The sequence below is a fragment of the Scyliorhinus torazame genome, chromosome 12 (assembly GCF_047496885.1).
Source record: "Scyliorhinus torazame isolate Kashiwa2021f chromosome 12, sScyTor2.1, whole genome shotgun sequence".
NCBI classification, from domain to species: Eukaryota; Metazoa; Chordata; class Chondrichthyes; order Carcharhiniformes; family Scyliorhinidae; genus Scyliorhinus; species Scyliorhinus torazame.
Window position 1 is genome coordinate 160833227 of NC_092718.1, and position 17557 is coordinate 160850783.

Genomic DNA, 17557 nt, shown 5'->3' on the forward strand with positions numbered 1-17557 from the left:
TAAGGGCTATGGAGAGAGAGCGGGTAAATGGAGTTGAAATCAGCCATGATTGAATGGTGGAGTGGACTTGATGGGCTGAATGGCCTTTCTTCCACTCCTATGTCTTCTGGTCTTATGGCCTGGAGCAGCTGCTCCATTGTAGGCTGGGCTGTCGGCACCTTTCTCTGGACATCAGCCATATTGGTCTCTCTCCCAGCCTCCACCATGCCCTTGCTTGACCACTTCTTCTGCTGTTTACGGTCCCTCTGGCTTCGAAGTCCATACAATTCTGTATGGGTTCAGCGCCTAAATACTATTGCTTTGCAGTTCCGCGCTCTAAAGCGCAAAAAAGTCAGGAGAAAAGGTCCAAAAGTCCAACCGAAATGGGAGCCACCAAATGTGCGACCTACTCCCTCATAGTCGCCACCCGAAGTGTCTTGGCCAGGGATTTTAATGACAATGTGGCCATGGACCTTCAGATCTGGGATAAAGCAAATAATATATTTTTTTCCATTTTGTAGATTTAGCAACCAGATTTAATCAATCAACGATTGTATGAAGTAAAGAAAAGAGAGTAATTCTGGATCATATCGTAGAAAAATGGATAGGGACAGGAATGGGCCCACCGGCAAAATTCCTTGCAGACAATGGGGGAGAATTTGCTAGTGATGAGTTTAGGGATATGTGCGAAAACGTGAATATCACAGTTATGAATACGGCTGCGGAAAGCCCATTTAGTAATGGTGTGTGCGAAAGAAACCATGCGGTAATAGATGACATGCTCCGGAACATTTTGGCAGATAGCCAAACTGCAAGTTAAATTCAGTTTTTGCGTGGGCAGTACATGCAAAGAATTCATTGTAGATGGTTGGGGGCTATAGTCCCTATCAATTAGTGTTTGGTAGAAATCCTAAAATTCCGTCCATTTTAGATGACCAGCCTCCAGCTTGGGAAGGGACTACAATTAGCTCTGCCTTTGCTGAGCATTTAACTGCATTACATAGCAGTAGAAAAGCTTTTTTGGAAGCAGAAGTCTCTGAAAGAATTCGCAGAGCTTTAAGACATAACGTACGGCCATCAGATACCGTTTTTCAGCAAGGAGACATAGTATACTATAAGAGACACAATTTTAATGAATGGAAAGGCCCAGGGAAGATCATAGGCATAGATGCCAAAACAATTGTTTTGCAGCATGGCAATCAAACTGTTAGGCATTCATCAAGGATAATGGGTACAGGTAACAAATTTTCAAAAAGCAGACAGACATGACGAGGAACCAGAGTCATCTGGTACACATGTGTTACAGAACTATGAGGACCAGTTAACTGATATAGTTATGGAAGAACCATCTTTTTGCTCTGTAGAGGAACACAACACTTCTGATTAATTAGAACAGGCCATTTTTCCGAAAGGACAACTGCCAAAAGTTGGTACAAAAGTGACATACTTGCATGAAGGGTCTAGTCAATGGAAGGATGCAAATGTTATTAGTAGAGCAGCGAAGGCCATTGAAAAGTCTAAACATTGGTTGAATGTACAGCATTCAGGGGAGGGAGTCAAGACAATGGATTGGAAACACGAAGTTCAAAAATGGAGGGCACAGAAACACAGTGCCAGTTCAGATAGTACATCAGATAGTGAACAGGTCCACAGGAAAACGTCGAGAACTATTGAAAGAACATCGCACAGCAGAAGGGAAAGATCAAGCAGTAGCAGTACAGAACGAGATACCAGGCGGGAGAGGGGATATAGTTTATCAAGATCTTGGAACATGAGTAAGACTACAAATACTAATAGGAGTAGAAGTCCACATGCTCGTGAGATTTTGGTGGCTTCCAATAAATTAGATGACAAAGTTATCAAAGATGCCAAACAGCAAGAACTGCATAGTTGGAGTGAATTTAGGGTATACACGGAAGCACCGGATAGGGGATAAAGAACTCTATCTCACAGATGGATTTGCATGGAAAAGGTTCTTCCAGGTGGAACTTGTAAGGTAAAGGCCAGGCTTGTGGCAAGGGAATTTGATGAAACTTAGAAGATCAAGATTTAAGGGTAGATTCAGCTACAGCAGGAAAGGTTATTTTAAAGATCTTCTTGGCTCTATTAGCAAATCTATAGATATAAAAGTTGCCTTTTTGCAGGGGCATCAGCTCCAGAGAGACATTTTTCTCCGTCCTCCTAAAGAGGCAGCTAACACAGAAGGGGTACTCTGGAAGTTGAACAAATGTGTATATGGATTGAATGATGCGTCTAGAGTCTGGTACTTTTCGGTAAGGTCAGTTTTATTAAAGTTAGGCTGTTGTCAGTTGAAAGCAGATCCTGCAATGTTTTACTGGCATTATAAAGGAAATCTTTCTGGCATCTTTATGATGCATGTCGATGATTTTTTTGTGTGGTGGGACTAGTGATTTCGAAGCTATTGTAATCTCTGGTTTGAGGAAAGAATTCAGGGTTGGAAGTCAGGCTTCCGGTGGATTTAAATATATTGGACTGAAAATCGGACAGACTAAGTTAGGGGCAACTTTACGTCAGCAATTTTATTTGGAAAGCATCAACCCAATAGCAATTAGTTGTGGCCGGGTTTCCCAAAAAGACGCAATGGTTTCAAAGATGGAAAAAGAGCAACTGCGAAGTTTAATTGGGCAACTCAATTGGTTAGGTAGACAGACTAGACCGGACGTGAGTTTTGATGTCTTAGAGTTGAGTACAAAAATGAATGATCCCAAAGTGGAAGACATAATAAGAGCAAATAAAGCATTGGTCAAACTAAAAATGCAGGAGTGTGTTCTGAGGTTCCTGGTTTTAGGTGATCTTAGGCACTTGAAACTCATAGTTTATAGTGATGCATCCTATACAAATTTATGTGATGGGGTTTCAAGCGCAGGAGGTTTTATAATTTTCCTTTTGGGGAACAATGGTAAATGGTGCCCACTTGTGTGGGAAACAAAGAAAATAAGGAGTGTGGTCAAAAGCACTTTGGCTGCTGAGATGTTAAACCTTGTAGAGGCTGTGGATATGGCCTTTTATGTATCTCAGATGTTGATAGAAATTTTGGGATTAGGGGATTTGGGTAATATACCTTTGAATGTCACATTGCCAATAAATCCCTGTGGGAAAATGTGCACTCTACAAAAAGTGTCAATGAAAAAGGGTTACGGATAGACATCGCACGTTTGAAGCAGATGTTGGACAGAGGGGAAATAGCAAACATTTTATGGGTCGACAGTAGCTATCAATTGTCAAACTGTTTTACAAAAAGAGGGGCTAGCTCACAGAAACTTTTGGATATTGTTAATGAAGGGCGCCTGTTTCTGTGACTGTTTTTTGGGGGGGAAATTGCGCGTGTGATTTTGAGTTTCTTGTAATTTTGTTTTCACTTAATTATTTTTTTTCTCCAAGGAAGGAGAGACTGTTAAGTAATGGGTTAAGAGACATTGCAATTAGTTGTCTCATTTATGTTAAGTATCCAATAATTGACACTGATGTGTAAAGAGTCTTCAGGTGGCCTTTGTGTCAGGTGATGTGATGTTAGAGTTTTGTGCAGAGTCTGAAGTAAATTAAAGGTGTTTGTGGAAAAGGAGCAGAACCTTTGACTCTTTATACAACAGCAGCTAAACGTCCAACATAAAGAAGTCAGAAAGTTATGGCGGGTCTGTGTAAAATCTTAATAAGACTGGAATACTGTGTGTAGTTTTGGTCTCTACACTATAAGAAGATGTTAAAGCAATGGAGAAAGTGCAGTGCACATGGACTATGATACTACCGGGTATGGGGGGGTGGATACAAATAGGAAGAAAAAGATGACAAATTGGGGCGTCTTGGTTAGAACAGAAGAGATCATTGGGGGTGGGGGGGCTGGTAATTTGATAGAGGGGCTCAAAATGGTGATGGAACGGGACAGAATAGATAGAAATGGATTTGAGAAGCTAGACCAAAGGGACATAGATGTAAGATTAAATGGAAGAGATCTAGCACAGAAAGCAGGGGGAATCTTAAACGAGTGTTAACAGGCTGCGAATTGCACAACTGCAATTAGTGATTGAAGCAGAGACAATGGCAGCAATTATGAATAGACACTATATACTTTTATTAGACATTTAACTACGGAGTTTATTCAAATGGTTGGTTAATTATACCTCTCTTATTTTTACGCAGTCATGGCTTCCATAACTTGGTTACTTCAGCTCACTTGTTTCTTTCCATATATATTTTTACAAATAATGGAACAAACTCTCAAAATTGGGACAGTACAGAATAAATGCTTCTGCGTACGCAAATACAGAAAGAACAGGGGAATACTATCACAGTTGGTTCAGTTTAATCATTACATTTATTTAGTGCTTGCGTTTGCACAGGAAAAGACGGTGGATGGGTAAGCTGGAGAATGGGGCAAAGACAATGAAGCCATGAAAACCATGGTAAAATGGTGCACACCTTCACCTATAGCGATCGCTCACACAGCCAGATAAAATATAGGATAAGGTTCTCACACTACGCTTGGGTACGCACCAAAACACACCTCCCCAACTCCAATGATACCAGAGCCACCAATGACACATTATAATGTCTTTTTCATGGCTAGCAGTCACGTCTGTACCTTTGCAGGAGCCGGTTAATGATTCTTTGACCCCAAAAGAATCTGTGGCACGGGGTTAGCACTGCTGCCTCACAGCCCCAGGGGCCTAGGTTCAATTCCAGCCTTGTCTGTGTGGCGTTTGAACATTCTCCCAGTGCCTGCGTGGGCTTTTTCCTGGTGCTCCGGTTTTCTCCCGCAATCCAAAGAATGTGCAGGTTAGGTGGATTGGCCATGATAAAATTGCCCCTTCGTGTCCAAGGATGTGCAGGTGAGGTTATGGGGACAGGACAGGATGGGTGGGGGAATGGACGAAGGATCGATGCAGACTCGATGGTCCAAATGGCCTCCTTCTGCCAAGGATTAACTGACCTACATCCGGCGGCCACCAGTACACATTTCCCCCTCACTCCTACTACACCGGAGGTGCCAACTACAGGAGGAAGAAAAAGGAACCCAGTCTTCTCCGGGATACATGATCTGGCTGAACCTTGATAGGAGATGAGCAAGGATTCCATAATCCAAAAATACAGAAGAAAAACACAACACTAATAGTCCTAACGGGGCCTTTCCTCACCCACAATGAGGCCATACCAAACACCTCTGCACCAAACCATCTACCCACCACCCTGCTGTGGCATCACTCATCTTATCTACAAATAAAGTGAGGGTTTCTAAAAAAGTGTACTCCCTCAGTGTAAAAACAAGGATTACAGCACATTAAAAATATTTTGGTGAATACTGAACACCCCTCATGTCATACAATCAACTCAGCAAGATTTTCTCATTATAACACATTAACAGGCAACAACGCCTCTGTGCTCACATATCATGTCAGGATAAAGGGCAAGAACACAAAATCAGGGGCATAATCACAAGGGAACAAAGTTCAGGATTAATGATGAACTGCAGGATAATACAGCCATCAACGGAGCGTGGAAAGGCACAAATCATGACAGGATTGTCAAGCAACATCCAGGATCCATCCAGAGTTTCACGAAAACCTTTGCACCATCGCCATGTCGTTGTCCCAAAGCCCCGGTATTGAAAAACCTAGGCAAAGGCAGGTGGCTAGGACCCATCGCATTTGAATGCCTCCAATCCTTCTCAATGGACATCGAGGACACAACAACATAAGACTAGTGGTCGGAATCCTCGACCCCCCGCAGGCCGCAAAGACCGGGTATAATGTTCTCCATCATACTCAAAATGGCCAACCCTCAAAATAGACATTGTGAAAACATGGCAGCCAGTTCTCCAATTCAGCCGGGAATTCATCCCCAGCTCCTCTGGGAAAACAGGGCACACAGATACTCCTTCTCCGACCCTACCTTCCCGAATCAACCAGGATTTTTGACATATCATGCTGCAGGATTTCCAAGGACTGCCTCCACCCAAGAAACTGCACGAGCGACTGACAGGATTCTCTTCTTCACTTCATAAATTCTCTTCAGGATATCTCGCAGTTCATCAAAGCGAGCACCAATAGCCTTTGCCAGGGAGCCAAGACCATCGTCCACAACTTCACTCAAAATGACAGCCACCATCTCGACGCCAATGGCATTGCCGAACCATAGGTCCGCTCACCGGTGAAACTGCCATTGCAAATTGGGCCCCACCCTGGCAGCCTCCAACCTCCTCAATCAAACAAGGATTTTCTGGAATTAACTCAGTTCCCAATCGCCAAATTTCAGCCAGGATCTTCCAGGAACAAACCACAGGGCATACAGACCAGGATCAAATAATTGTGGGTGTGCATCAAGATTAAAAAAAGGATTTAAAGATGAGCAGCGCCAGAGTTCACGAAAACGCAGCTGCTCCTGTGGCTACATCACGTGACCCACCCTCCTTCCACTGGCTTGTTGTTACCTGGTTCCACAGTCATCCTTACCCAGTAAGTTAGAGTTGCCCATTGCCATTGTCTGGTTATTTACAGCTCCCTTGTTGTGGTTACCTGGTTACGTGCAGCTCTCAGTTGTGGTTACCTGGTTACTTACTGCTCCCAGTTGTGGTTACCTGGTTACGTACAGCTCTCAGTTGTGGTTACCTAGCTACTTACTGCTCCTAGTTGTGGTTGCCTGGTTATGTACGGATCTCAGTTGTGGTTACCTGGTAATTTACTACTCACAGTTGTGGTTACCTGGTTACATAAAGCTCTCAGTTGTGGTTACCTGGTTACATACAGCTCTCAGTTGTGGTTACCTGGTTACATACAGCTCTCAGTTGAGGTTACCTGGTTACATACAGCTCTCAGTTGAGGTTACCTGGTTACATACAGCTCTCAGTTGTGGTTACGTGGTTACGCACAGCTTTAAATTGTGGTTACCTGGTTATGGTGAATTTGATTTTGTCAGCCATGGCCAAGATTCTCTCCAAGTTCTGGGATCCGAATGTGCAGGGTTTTCGGAACGGAATACCTGGTGGAAGCCCTTCAATTATTACCGAGCCAGGGTTGCTTTTTATACGTTTATACGGAACTTGCACAGGATATTTTATACCTAAAGCTTCACCTGTAATTAAGAAGAAGTGAGGCAATAAAACTAACAACTCTCCAATTTTCACAGGATACACAAATCAATGTAAACAAGGGGTGGCACAGACTGCTGGGACAAAGCGTGTTCCGCTATTTCTTTCATGGGATGGGAGTGTCAGTGGCTCGACCAGCATTTATTGTCCATCCTGAATTGCCCTGGAGAATGCGGTGGTGAGCCTCACTCACGAACCGCTGCAGTCCATGTGGTGAAGGCACACCCGCGTGTTAAGTGCCAGGATGGTGAGCGACTTGGAGAGGAACTTGCAGCTGGTGATGTTCCCAGGAATCTGCTGCCCTGGTCCTTCTAGGTGCTGGAAGTTACGGGTTTGGAACATGCTGCCAAGGAGCCTTGATGAGTTGCTGCAGTGCATCTTGTAGATGGTACACACGGGCTGCCACTGTGCGTCGAAGGTGGAGGGAGAGAATGTGGGTTACCTAAACTCGGCTGCCATGTTGAAGGATGCAGTGAGCAACAGTCTGGCAATTCGCTACAGCGCCATCCTATCTAACCCTCAACAGGCAGAAAAAAAATCAATGCATCTTTCAACTTACCAGAGTTGAGGTAAACTAGTTTTATGACCAGGTTAGTATGAGCTGCTAATTCTACATCAAGTTCACTATTAACTTTGAGTGGTCTTAATCAAGGAAATATAATTTAGAACACTGTGGTGAAACCTATTAAGCATGAGTTTATAAATGATTGCTGCAATAGGAGTTTCAGATACTCAGAATGCTGCGACTTTCCTCTGTCCATTCCCAAAACATGGAGTGGGGTTTGGACTTTGTTAGCGTCTCTTTTACATATGAAGCTGCTGCGTTTACAACATTACAGCAACAACAACGGGAGCGATTTAATGGCCTTGTTACACTCAGTGCGGATCGGGACGAGCCGGTTAGATCGCATGAGTGGCCGAAATCAGGATCCGCGCCAGGCGCCAATTGGTTTCCGATCGAACCGACCCGCTCCTGTTGCCGTGATCCGGATCTTGCCTAGACGTGGCGAGAAATCAACAATCACCAATTAAGGCCAATCTCCATATCATTAATGGGAAGAATCCCCTATTGAACGGCTGCCCGTGATCTAACTGGCTCCCTAATGAGGTGTCACGAAGGCACCGATGAGCACTGGTCCACGCAATGCCACGGATGACTCTAACCAGTGGAGCAGTCCCCCCGATTCGCATCAACTTCAGGTTTGCTCAGAGGACATTCCTCAACGCCAGCCTCATTTTTGTTCTGGGGAGGACTGAAGGAAATTGGTGCACTGGTTGCTCCCCTGGTCTAGATTGATTTGGACAGAGTCGGGAGACAGGCCAGAAACTTCATAGGTAACTTTAAAATAGCCCCTGGCTATCATTTCTCTGCTCCACCAGCCCGGCGGATTGCACAAGATAAATATTTGTTACGGCAACAGGTGGACTCATGCCAGCACCCGTCACATGATAATGGCATAGGTTCCTTTGACTGGACTGCAGCCATACATTCTGAACATGGAGACCATCACAGAAGAACTGAAATTACCATATTTGCGATTGAACAGGTCCTGCACTTGCTCCCGTAGATTATTGGCGATGTCCACTCTAGTGAGCTTTGCATCATAATTCTCTGCAAAATAGAAAAATCCCCAAACTAAGAGTCAGGCTCCATAATATACAGAATCCGAAGAACGGGTGCCCATGAGGGACAGGCATTCAACTTTAACACAGGTCATCTTACCAGACCCAGAACAGATGTCTCACTGATTACAGGCTCGTGCATTATCTGGCCTTAATGGAGAACATGGAGTTACCGGTCTCTGCACCACTCCAGATTGGCCAAGTGCACAGAATTTTGATAAAACACTTGGGAGGAGGTTAACGACTTATTGCTTATGCAGGCAATTTATTTTCGGAGATAGCCCGGATTAATTGCCTCGGGCCCCTAACATGAGTACTGGAGTGAAGGATAATTCAATATGCCTTTACTAGTATGAGAGAGATTCAATTGAGACTTTCATTTCAAATGTATGGGGTTTGTTGTGTTATGTAATTTGGAATAACACAAGCTGCCACTTGATGCAGTTTTGAGTAAAAGATGCTCCAGACTTTGAAGTGAGTTCAATGTGTTTTATTGAACTATTAGCGCAGTTCTCAATAAGTTTGACTCTCTGCTAATCTAAATGTAGTAACTCAGTCTAACTGAACCAGCCTTGCTCTCAGCCAGGTGCTGGGGTATGATGCTGAGGATACACCCTGTCTCACTCTGTAGATGTTGGTCTGTGGAAAGAGGTGGGGTGTGAGTGCCTCATCCCTTTTATAGTGAGATACCACCCCTGAGTGTCCCGACTGCTCATTGGTCAGGTCCTATTCTGTGTGTTCATTAGCTGCATGTTTGCATATCATGACAGGGTTTTATTCCCAAAACAGAAAGGCTCCAATGATGTTGATACTCTCATTCATGTTATGTGGTTAGTTTACAGAAATAACTGTACTAACCTTCCTGGCCAGATACCCATCACCTTCCACCATTCATTGCAGGCACCGAAACACAGGGCTCTGCGGATTCAGATGCTGGGCTGTAATCGGGATGCTCAGGCTGCCTATACAAGTCCCACTCAAATCCCAAGAATGTAACAGCCCCCCAAAGTACTCTCCGCTTCAGGCATTCCTGGACCAAACACTATTTAAACAGCCCATTGGAGCATCATTGGACTCCTCCATTGTGTCACCCAAGCCTGACTAAAATGGCATTTTCTTTTTAATTTTAGAGGACCCAATTATTTTTTTCCAATTAAGGGGCAATTTATCGTGGCCAATAAACCTACCCTGCACATCTTTGGGTGTGGGGCGAAACCCACGCTGACACGGGGAGAATGTGCAAACTCAACACAGACAGTGACCCAGAGCCACGGTCGAACCTGGGACCTCGGCGGCGTGAGGCAGCAGTGCTAACCACTGCACCACCGTGCTGCCCGAAAATATCATTTTGACTGAAAATGAAATTAAATATCCCTGTGCTGAAATGACACACTTTCAAGTTGTGGGAATGAGATTGGTGTGAACCTATGCCAAACTCAATTCACACGTGGCCCACACAACCATGAGCAAATCTACCAACATCCCCACATTTAGTGGGGATGTGTGAGATTCTGATCGCCCACCCTGCCACCTCAGGTTCGCAACCCATCACACTCGTGTGGACTGTTCCATTTCTCCTGCTTTTGATATCAAACTGGGAACTCAATGGAGCGTCAGCTATTCCAGTATCCCAAATCCCATTCCCGTTTTCAATCTCAAGGACCTGCGTTTAATTAAACTTATGTTTCCGCGCCATACAGTCCAATGGCGCTTTTTAACGAATCTCTGAATACAGTTTCCTTTAAGGCCGGCCCTTGCTTCTGTTGAACAGCAGCAAAACCTGTCCAGAAGGAGAGCGAAATGGGTGGAACTCAGTCCATCATGTGCACACTCACTGAGTGGCTGTAACAGGTAACCTCAAAATAGGGATAGCTCTTGCTTACCTGGGATCGTCACTTCAATGATGTTGAGGGAATTGTTTGATTTATTTCCATCCGAGTTTGTCACTGGCGTGTTATCTGGTGTTTCTGGCACAGTAAAGGAAAACTGACATTAGATGTGAAGGTAGGGTCACATGATGTGAGCGCAGGAATAGCTGTGTTTCCGTGAGCTCTGGTGCTGCTCAGTTACCTTAAATACCCGGGCTCTGTAGCGTCTGACCTACTCCGACAAGGTTTTCCGTAGACTATGTAGTTCCGCCTTTAATATACTAGAGGTGAGGATGTACACCACTCTGCCGTGTTTTCATGGTTATAATCCTTTCTCCACCCCCCCTCTCTGCTGTTTGTATACGTGGAAGCGCCGGGTTTACTGAATCAACTTGGATTTCCTCCCGTCATCGATTGTATTGTACCAGTTTTGAGGGTGTGTTATAAAAATGGAAAAACTCAAATAAAAATATATTTAAAGAATTATAAAGTCTCCTATTCGCCTCCCGCAGGAAACTCTCTCGTCATTCTTTTCCCATCATCCTTTTCTTACACTGTCACTCATGTTGTCTTTACTGATGTGTTTATGGAGAAACCAGACAAGAGTATATTGACTCATGGAATCAGTACAGCACAGAAGGTGGTCCCATCATGACCATGCACCTCTTCTTATCTCCCCTCTAATCTTTCTACCTATCACTTTAAATCTATGCCGACCTCTCTGCAAAGGGAAATAGACCATTCCCGCTCACTCTTTCCATGCCCCTCACAACCTTCAAATAAATCCCCCCTCAGCCTTTCTGTCCCAAGGAGAACAACCCCTGCCTATCCGATCTTTCCTCATAGCTGTGTTTTCCAGCCCTGGAAACATCCTTGTAAATCTCTTCTGTCATTTCTCTAGTGCAATTCCATCCTTTCCGTATTGAGGTGACTAGGACTGTTCACAGTACTCAAGTTGTGACCTAACTAGTGTTTTATATAATTTCAGCCTAGCCTCCTTGCTCTATGAAAGAAAGTGTTCCATATGCCTTCTTAAATCATCTCCTACCATCTATGGAAAAGAGGTAGAAATTTAGGTAGAAAGGTCTACTGATGGAAGTTAGACGAAGGGGAAGGTATACCCCAGCATTAATCAGTTGGGCTGAATGACCTGCTTCTGTCCTGTACATTCTTTGTCTTAGGGGGTCTGATTGTGACACAGTCAGTCAGACTCTTTGTCTCAGTAGCAGAGTAACCCCTGGGAGCCTGGTCACAGATGCTGGTGTTCGAGGTGTGGAGTTAAAATTGCAAAAAGCAGCTTTTACTAATGCCTGGATTTCATGGACGTCACTGAGAACAATGTACAGCCTGTCACTAGAGTGACTCACAGGACACATATCAGCGGTCAATCAGTAGGTCCTCAGTGCTTGGAAATCATGCAGTTTGCTTTATTATTCTATACATCTTTTAGTAGAGTTGTAAATGTCTGTTTCATGATACATGTTCGAGAATATAACTTGTCTGAATCATTAAATGTAAGGGAAAGAAAGCATCCAGTTCCAAAACTGTTATGTATTTCAAGTGAATGAAATTCAAACAAGCTTGGAGTTCATTACAGTTAAAAGCTAACATATGTTTATCTTTTAGATCAGAGTTGAAAATGCAAACACTGGACAAGAGTTGACCCATATCTGGACCGTTTAGCAGAGCCAGAGTACCCACCATTATCTTCATAAAAGAGGCTAAAAGCAAGCACTTCAGGGGAAAAAGGGTTGTAGAACTCCATTTGAAATAGAAATAATTCCTCCGAGTTGCAGATTTAAACAAATTGTGAAGGTAAAAATAATTTGTTTGCATTTCTGTTTGAACATCTCAAAGCATGCCACATTGTCATGGAGATAAGACTGTTGAGTTAGAAGGACTTCTTCTTTATTTTTTGTGTGTGTGTTTGATGACAAAAGCATGCACTTCAGTCTAGGAACAGACAGCTGTCTAGAGGGAGTAGCAGATTTGGTCTTGTGTAGTCTACAGCTCACCGAGTTGGAGGAGCTAAAGGAAATGATTGTTAGTCAGGTCTGCACTTATGCAGAAAAAATACTAATTTTATTGTTCACCGAGTGGAATGTACATGGGGGCTCAAGCTCAGTTTGTAATTCATTCGGCGGAAAGAAGCTGGATGATTTGCCCAGTTTAAAGTGAGAGGGAGAAACCTACAGTGGTCCTCACAGGGCATTGTGGTAGAGAGCAGTCAACAGAATTAATTTGAAAGGCTGTGAAAAGGCAGTTGTGCAGCTGGCAGCAGCAGGACAACAACCCGAGGAGTCCATAATCTTGAGGTCTTTAAAGAAAAGCTGGAGGGTCACTCAGCTAAACACTAATGGAAAGACCCCTGATAATCTTGCACTTTGGAGAACAGCTGGAACACTGAGGAGAATTAAAGTGAGTTCCAGGGGCTTTGGGCTGATCACTAAAGGAGTGAATGAGCCTTCAAGATTTTGTAAGATAAAGGAATTTGGGGGGGGAATGTGGGGGTGGGCAGCAGAGTTACAAGTAAAGCTGAGAGTTTATAGCCTAAGTCTTGACACACTATAGTATTGTTATTATAGAACTTGGGAGTGAATTACTGGCTACAATCACCTCAATTAATTCAGATGACAATAAAATCTCAAGAACAGTCACAGAAAACAATCAAAAAGGCCAGTTGGAAGGCCTTTCTATCTACATGTCTAGAACATAATCTAGAACACAACGGAGTGGAAGTCATGCTTCATCTGAGCAATGCCTGGTTAGTCCACACCTCGTATACTCAACAGCTCTGGGCCCCATACCATAGGGAGGATAGTAAGGCCTTTGAGGAAGTGCAATGTAGATTTACGAGAATGATTCCTGGACTCCAAGCGTTAAATTACAAGGGGAGATCACACAAATGAGGTTTGTATTCCCTAGAGGTTAGAAGGTCAAGAGAGAGAATTTGGGCTGGATTCTCCGGTACCCCAGTCGCGTATTCCTCGGTGGCACGCCGTTCAGTGACCCGGGGATTCTTTGCTCCCGCCGCTTGCCAATGAGAATTTCCACTGAAGCCACCCAACACTTGTGGGCAGCACGGTGGCGCAGTGGTTAGCACTGCTGCCTCATGGCGCCAAGGTCCCAGATTCGATCCCGGATCTGGGTCATTGCCTGTGTGGAGTTTTCACATTCTCCCAGTGTCTGCGTGGGTTTTGCCCCCACAACCCAAAGATGTGCAGGGTAGATGGATTGGCCACGATAAATTGCCCCTTAATTGGAAAAAATAAATTGGGTACTCTAAATTTATTTTAAAAAAAGAAGAAGCCACCCAACACCGCCGGGAAACCCGAGGAGGGAGGGGCGGGGAGCACTCCTGGCGGGAACAGAGAATCCCGCCGCCAGAGATTGGTCAGAAAATTCCGGCCCTGGTCAAACATTCATGATATTAACCAATAGACTAGTTGGACAGAAACCATTTCTGTTGGTTGCAGAGTTGAAGATTAAGTCGCATAGTCTAAAAATTAGGGCCAGACCTTTCAGGAGTGAAAATAACAAACACTGCTCCACTCAAAGGGCAATTGTTGCCAGATTGCTGGTTAATATTAAAACTGAGTTTTGGTGATAAAATATCACCATCGGATTGAATGGTAAAACAGGTTGAAAGGGCTAAATAGCCGACTCCTATTCCTATGTCTCTGTACGATTTGCAAATACCTGGCTACTTGGGAAGAGAGTTATTCTTCATGTCCAACGATGCACTCATTGCACTGACCTGATTGAATCTGCCTCTTCGGTGGTGTTGCTTCCTCTTTTAGACAGTCGTGGGATTCTTGGGTTGCTGCTAGAATAGACACAATGATGGTTAAAGCAAATCCTGAAATTCTAATGCCTTCAACCATATGTCTTTAGGGGTTGCCAACTGCGATTAAATGTATTCCCAAAGGTTTCATCACATGACTTGCCCCCCCCCCCCCCCCCCCCCCACTCCAGCCATTAGTCGGCCAACACACCCCATCCTTGTGACACACGACCTTCCTACACCGACAGGAAAGCAAAATGGCTCATTACCCAATTGCTGACTGTCTGCCAGACAGCTTTTACCCCATTTTAATATTTTTAGATCCGGTAAAAAGAAACGTTCAAAGGAAATGCCAAGCCAAAAACAATCTTTTAAAAAAATTTTCCCGATGATCCTTCTCCAGGGTTACACACATAGCAGTGTCCTGGAGATTGACCTTCAATTCCTGGAGGATTGGCAACCCTGACAATCCTACGTTGTTGCCAGGGATTGAAAGTTGCAGCTGTGAGGAGAGATTGGAAAGGGAAGGGGGTTGTTTTAGGGGTGAGCTAATTGGGGTGCACAACATGATGAGGGGCCTAGATAAGGTGAACAGGAACTACTTATTTCCCTCTGCAATTACCAGGGGGCAGAGATTGTAGAACGATTATAGGGAAGATGAGGAAAAGCCTTTTCGCCCAGAGGGTGGTGGGTGTCAGGTATTCACTGCCTAAGTTGATGATTGAGGCGGAAACGCTCAACTCATTGGAAAGAATCTGGATCTACCTCTGAAGCGCTGTAACCTGCAGGACTATGGACCAGGTGCTGGAAAATGGGGTTAAAATGAACGTCTATTTTCTTTTATTTTTGGCTGGCGCTGACACAATGGGCTGAATGGAGACTTTTTGCACCGTAACCTTTCTTTGGTTCTGTGGTTTTCCATTTTGAACGGCACATCAAATGCTAGGCTAAGAAGGGAGAGCGTTTCCACTCAATCGCTCCACCTACAATTTCTCGGTGTGGCATAGTACAGCAGATACAGCACTCTCCAACATCCTCCATCTTCTACACTTCTAGCACTCAACTCTATTCTTATTGGTTTGCCTGTCATCTATCCTTGGAGTCTGTCCAATTAAAATTAAAGTATCACTGGTGTGAGGGCTCCAGTCGAAGTGGATCCAGCTTGAGTCGAGTTAGTCACTGTATTCAGGATGGCAACAAGTGAGATCCTTAACTAATCTGCTTGGATTGAAGATAAACGTTTCCTTTCACTTACCAAATCATTCTTGCACGTCAGAATCAGGACACTAGATATATTGGCCGAAATCCTCCCCCCGCGATCGCGGCTGGGCTTATCCGGTGCTGGTGAGAGTGAACGGGGTTTTGGTTGGGACACCAAATTTTCTGTTCTTGCCCGCAACAGATCCCGCCACGGACGAAACCAGAGAGTCCCGCCCAATGAAACGAGAATGCAGACTCGTTCTGAAGGCAATTTGGCGTTCTCTCCATCTTTGCCCCTCACTCTGCAATTTTGAAAGACTTTTATCCTCAATCCTCTTTTATCATTGCCCATCCCTTCACTCCATTCTCTTCCACCTTCTTGGTGCCCCTCACATCCTTTGACCCCTGAAGCACTTTGGGACCATGGCATAGGGAAAAGCGGCTTCTCAGGAAATGCTTCCGTTATTATGTTTTAGCGATTTCCCGAGAGCCTTATACCTCATCACTAGATCCTCTACCTGTGGAATAAGATTTTGCTGAGAGTATACTACAACACTGAAGTGCAGCTGAAGAGATCTGCTGAAATCATAAACTGAAACGGACAAACCTGTCATCACGGGAGCCTCGGGGTCTTGTTCGAGCTAAACTCTTTTGCACCTGTGCTATATACAATATAGCACCTGCTACACCTCACAGCAGTTTGGTTGACTGCAAGAGGTGAGACAGATGAGATTTGTTGTCATATGTTGTCACGTGACTGAACGAATTGAGGAGTTCGCTTTGCACACATACTAAAAACATTTGACACCGACGACTACCAGACTTTCACACTGCTGCTGCTGGGCCTACAGCTTAGGCTCAGTCACATGACTGGATTGGAAGGACCAAAACTTTAACAGCCAACTGGAAACCACCTGAAGATGGATGGTGCTGATCCCAGGGTTTGAATTTTGTATTCACGATCTCGTTCTACCTTTTGTCCTCAGGTAGCATCGCTGCAAACCCACCGGCCTCAGCTTCTGCTTGAATATTAACACTGGGAAGTTGGCTTGCTCCTGGGCAATTTTCACAAAGGTTTATATTTTTGCTCAATGACCCGTAATTCTTGGTATTTTTGAAACCTCTTTGCTTTCTCTGGATTAGAGTCTCGTGCAGTTTGACACATTCAAATAAGTGGCAACATGAAGCAGGTATTGTGGTGGAAATTTGCTCACAGTTATGAGGCAGCAAAAAAGCAATGATTACACAGCTGATGGTATGGCCCTGGCCGGCATCCAAATCTCTGTTCCCATTGTTGTCTGGCTAGATCTCACCTTCCGCTATATAACTTGGATTTCCCAGTGTGCGTTTTGACTGAGACTCTGGACCTGCGCCATCACTTCTATTGCCACTTTTCTCTTCCCATTTTCCTTCTTTTACTTTACCCTCCCCGGTACCTCTCTCCTGTCATTGCACTGTTACTATCCCAGCTATTGGTAATACTAGGCAAGTCAGGTCCCAGAATGAAACCTGGCTTGGTAGCTCCTAACTTACTTTTTCAGAAAGCATGCAGGGAAGTTACTGAACAAATTCACAGGAGCCTGCCGAAGAACTTTCAAACACAATGAATAAAATATTTATTAAAGAAGATAAATTAACTATAATCCCCCCAGGCAAAAAGGTTGGCAAGATCTCAAACAAAAACAAGACACTTCAAATTCACATTATTTCTTGACCCCAACATTATCTTTACAGACACACAAACCAGTGAAGGGTTAGCACTAGCATGTCACAAAGGTTTCTTGCTTTGGACAGGCACAGCAGCAAATAGGCTTCTTCCAGTGAATCCCTGAGCACCCACTTGATGCTTTTCACCCAACTTGTATCTCTTCCCGAGACATCCGAAAATTATACTTGAAACTCACTGCTCCTTCAACTGCAGAGCAAACAAATTAACTCCCCAAAACCCAACCTTCCAGCAGCACCTCAGCTAAATTGGTCACTTTGCTGTCTCAAAGTTAG

General features: G+C 44.3%; 1 protein-coding gene across 11 annotated transcripts in view; it reads right to left on the bottom strand.

The window, feature by feature from the left end:
- Positions 1-17557, bottom strand: part of gtf2ird1 (GTF2I repeat domain containing 1) — a 322923-nt gene that overhangs the window by 68648 nt on the left and 236718 nt on the right. For 8 of the 11 annotated variants that reach the window (XM_072469282.1, XM_072469285.1, XM_072469287.1 and 5 more), the window contains 4 exons: positions 14330-14402; positions 10588-10671; positions 8610-8693; positions 6882-7065 (listed from right to left, as the gene is read on the bottom strand). In XM_072469282.1, coding sequence (XP_072325383.1) covers positions 6882-7065; positions 8610-8693; positions 10588-10671; positions 14330-14402 — 425 coding nt within the window. The remainder of the gene's footprint in view (positions 1-6881; positions 7066-8609; positions 8694-10587; positions 10672-14329; positions 14403-17557) is intronic. The other 3 variants (XM_072469284.1, XM_072469289.1, XM_072469286.1) reach the window with 2 other exon arrangements.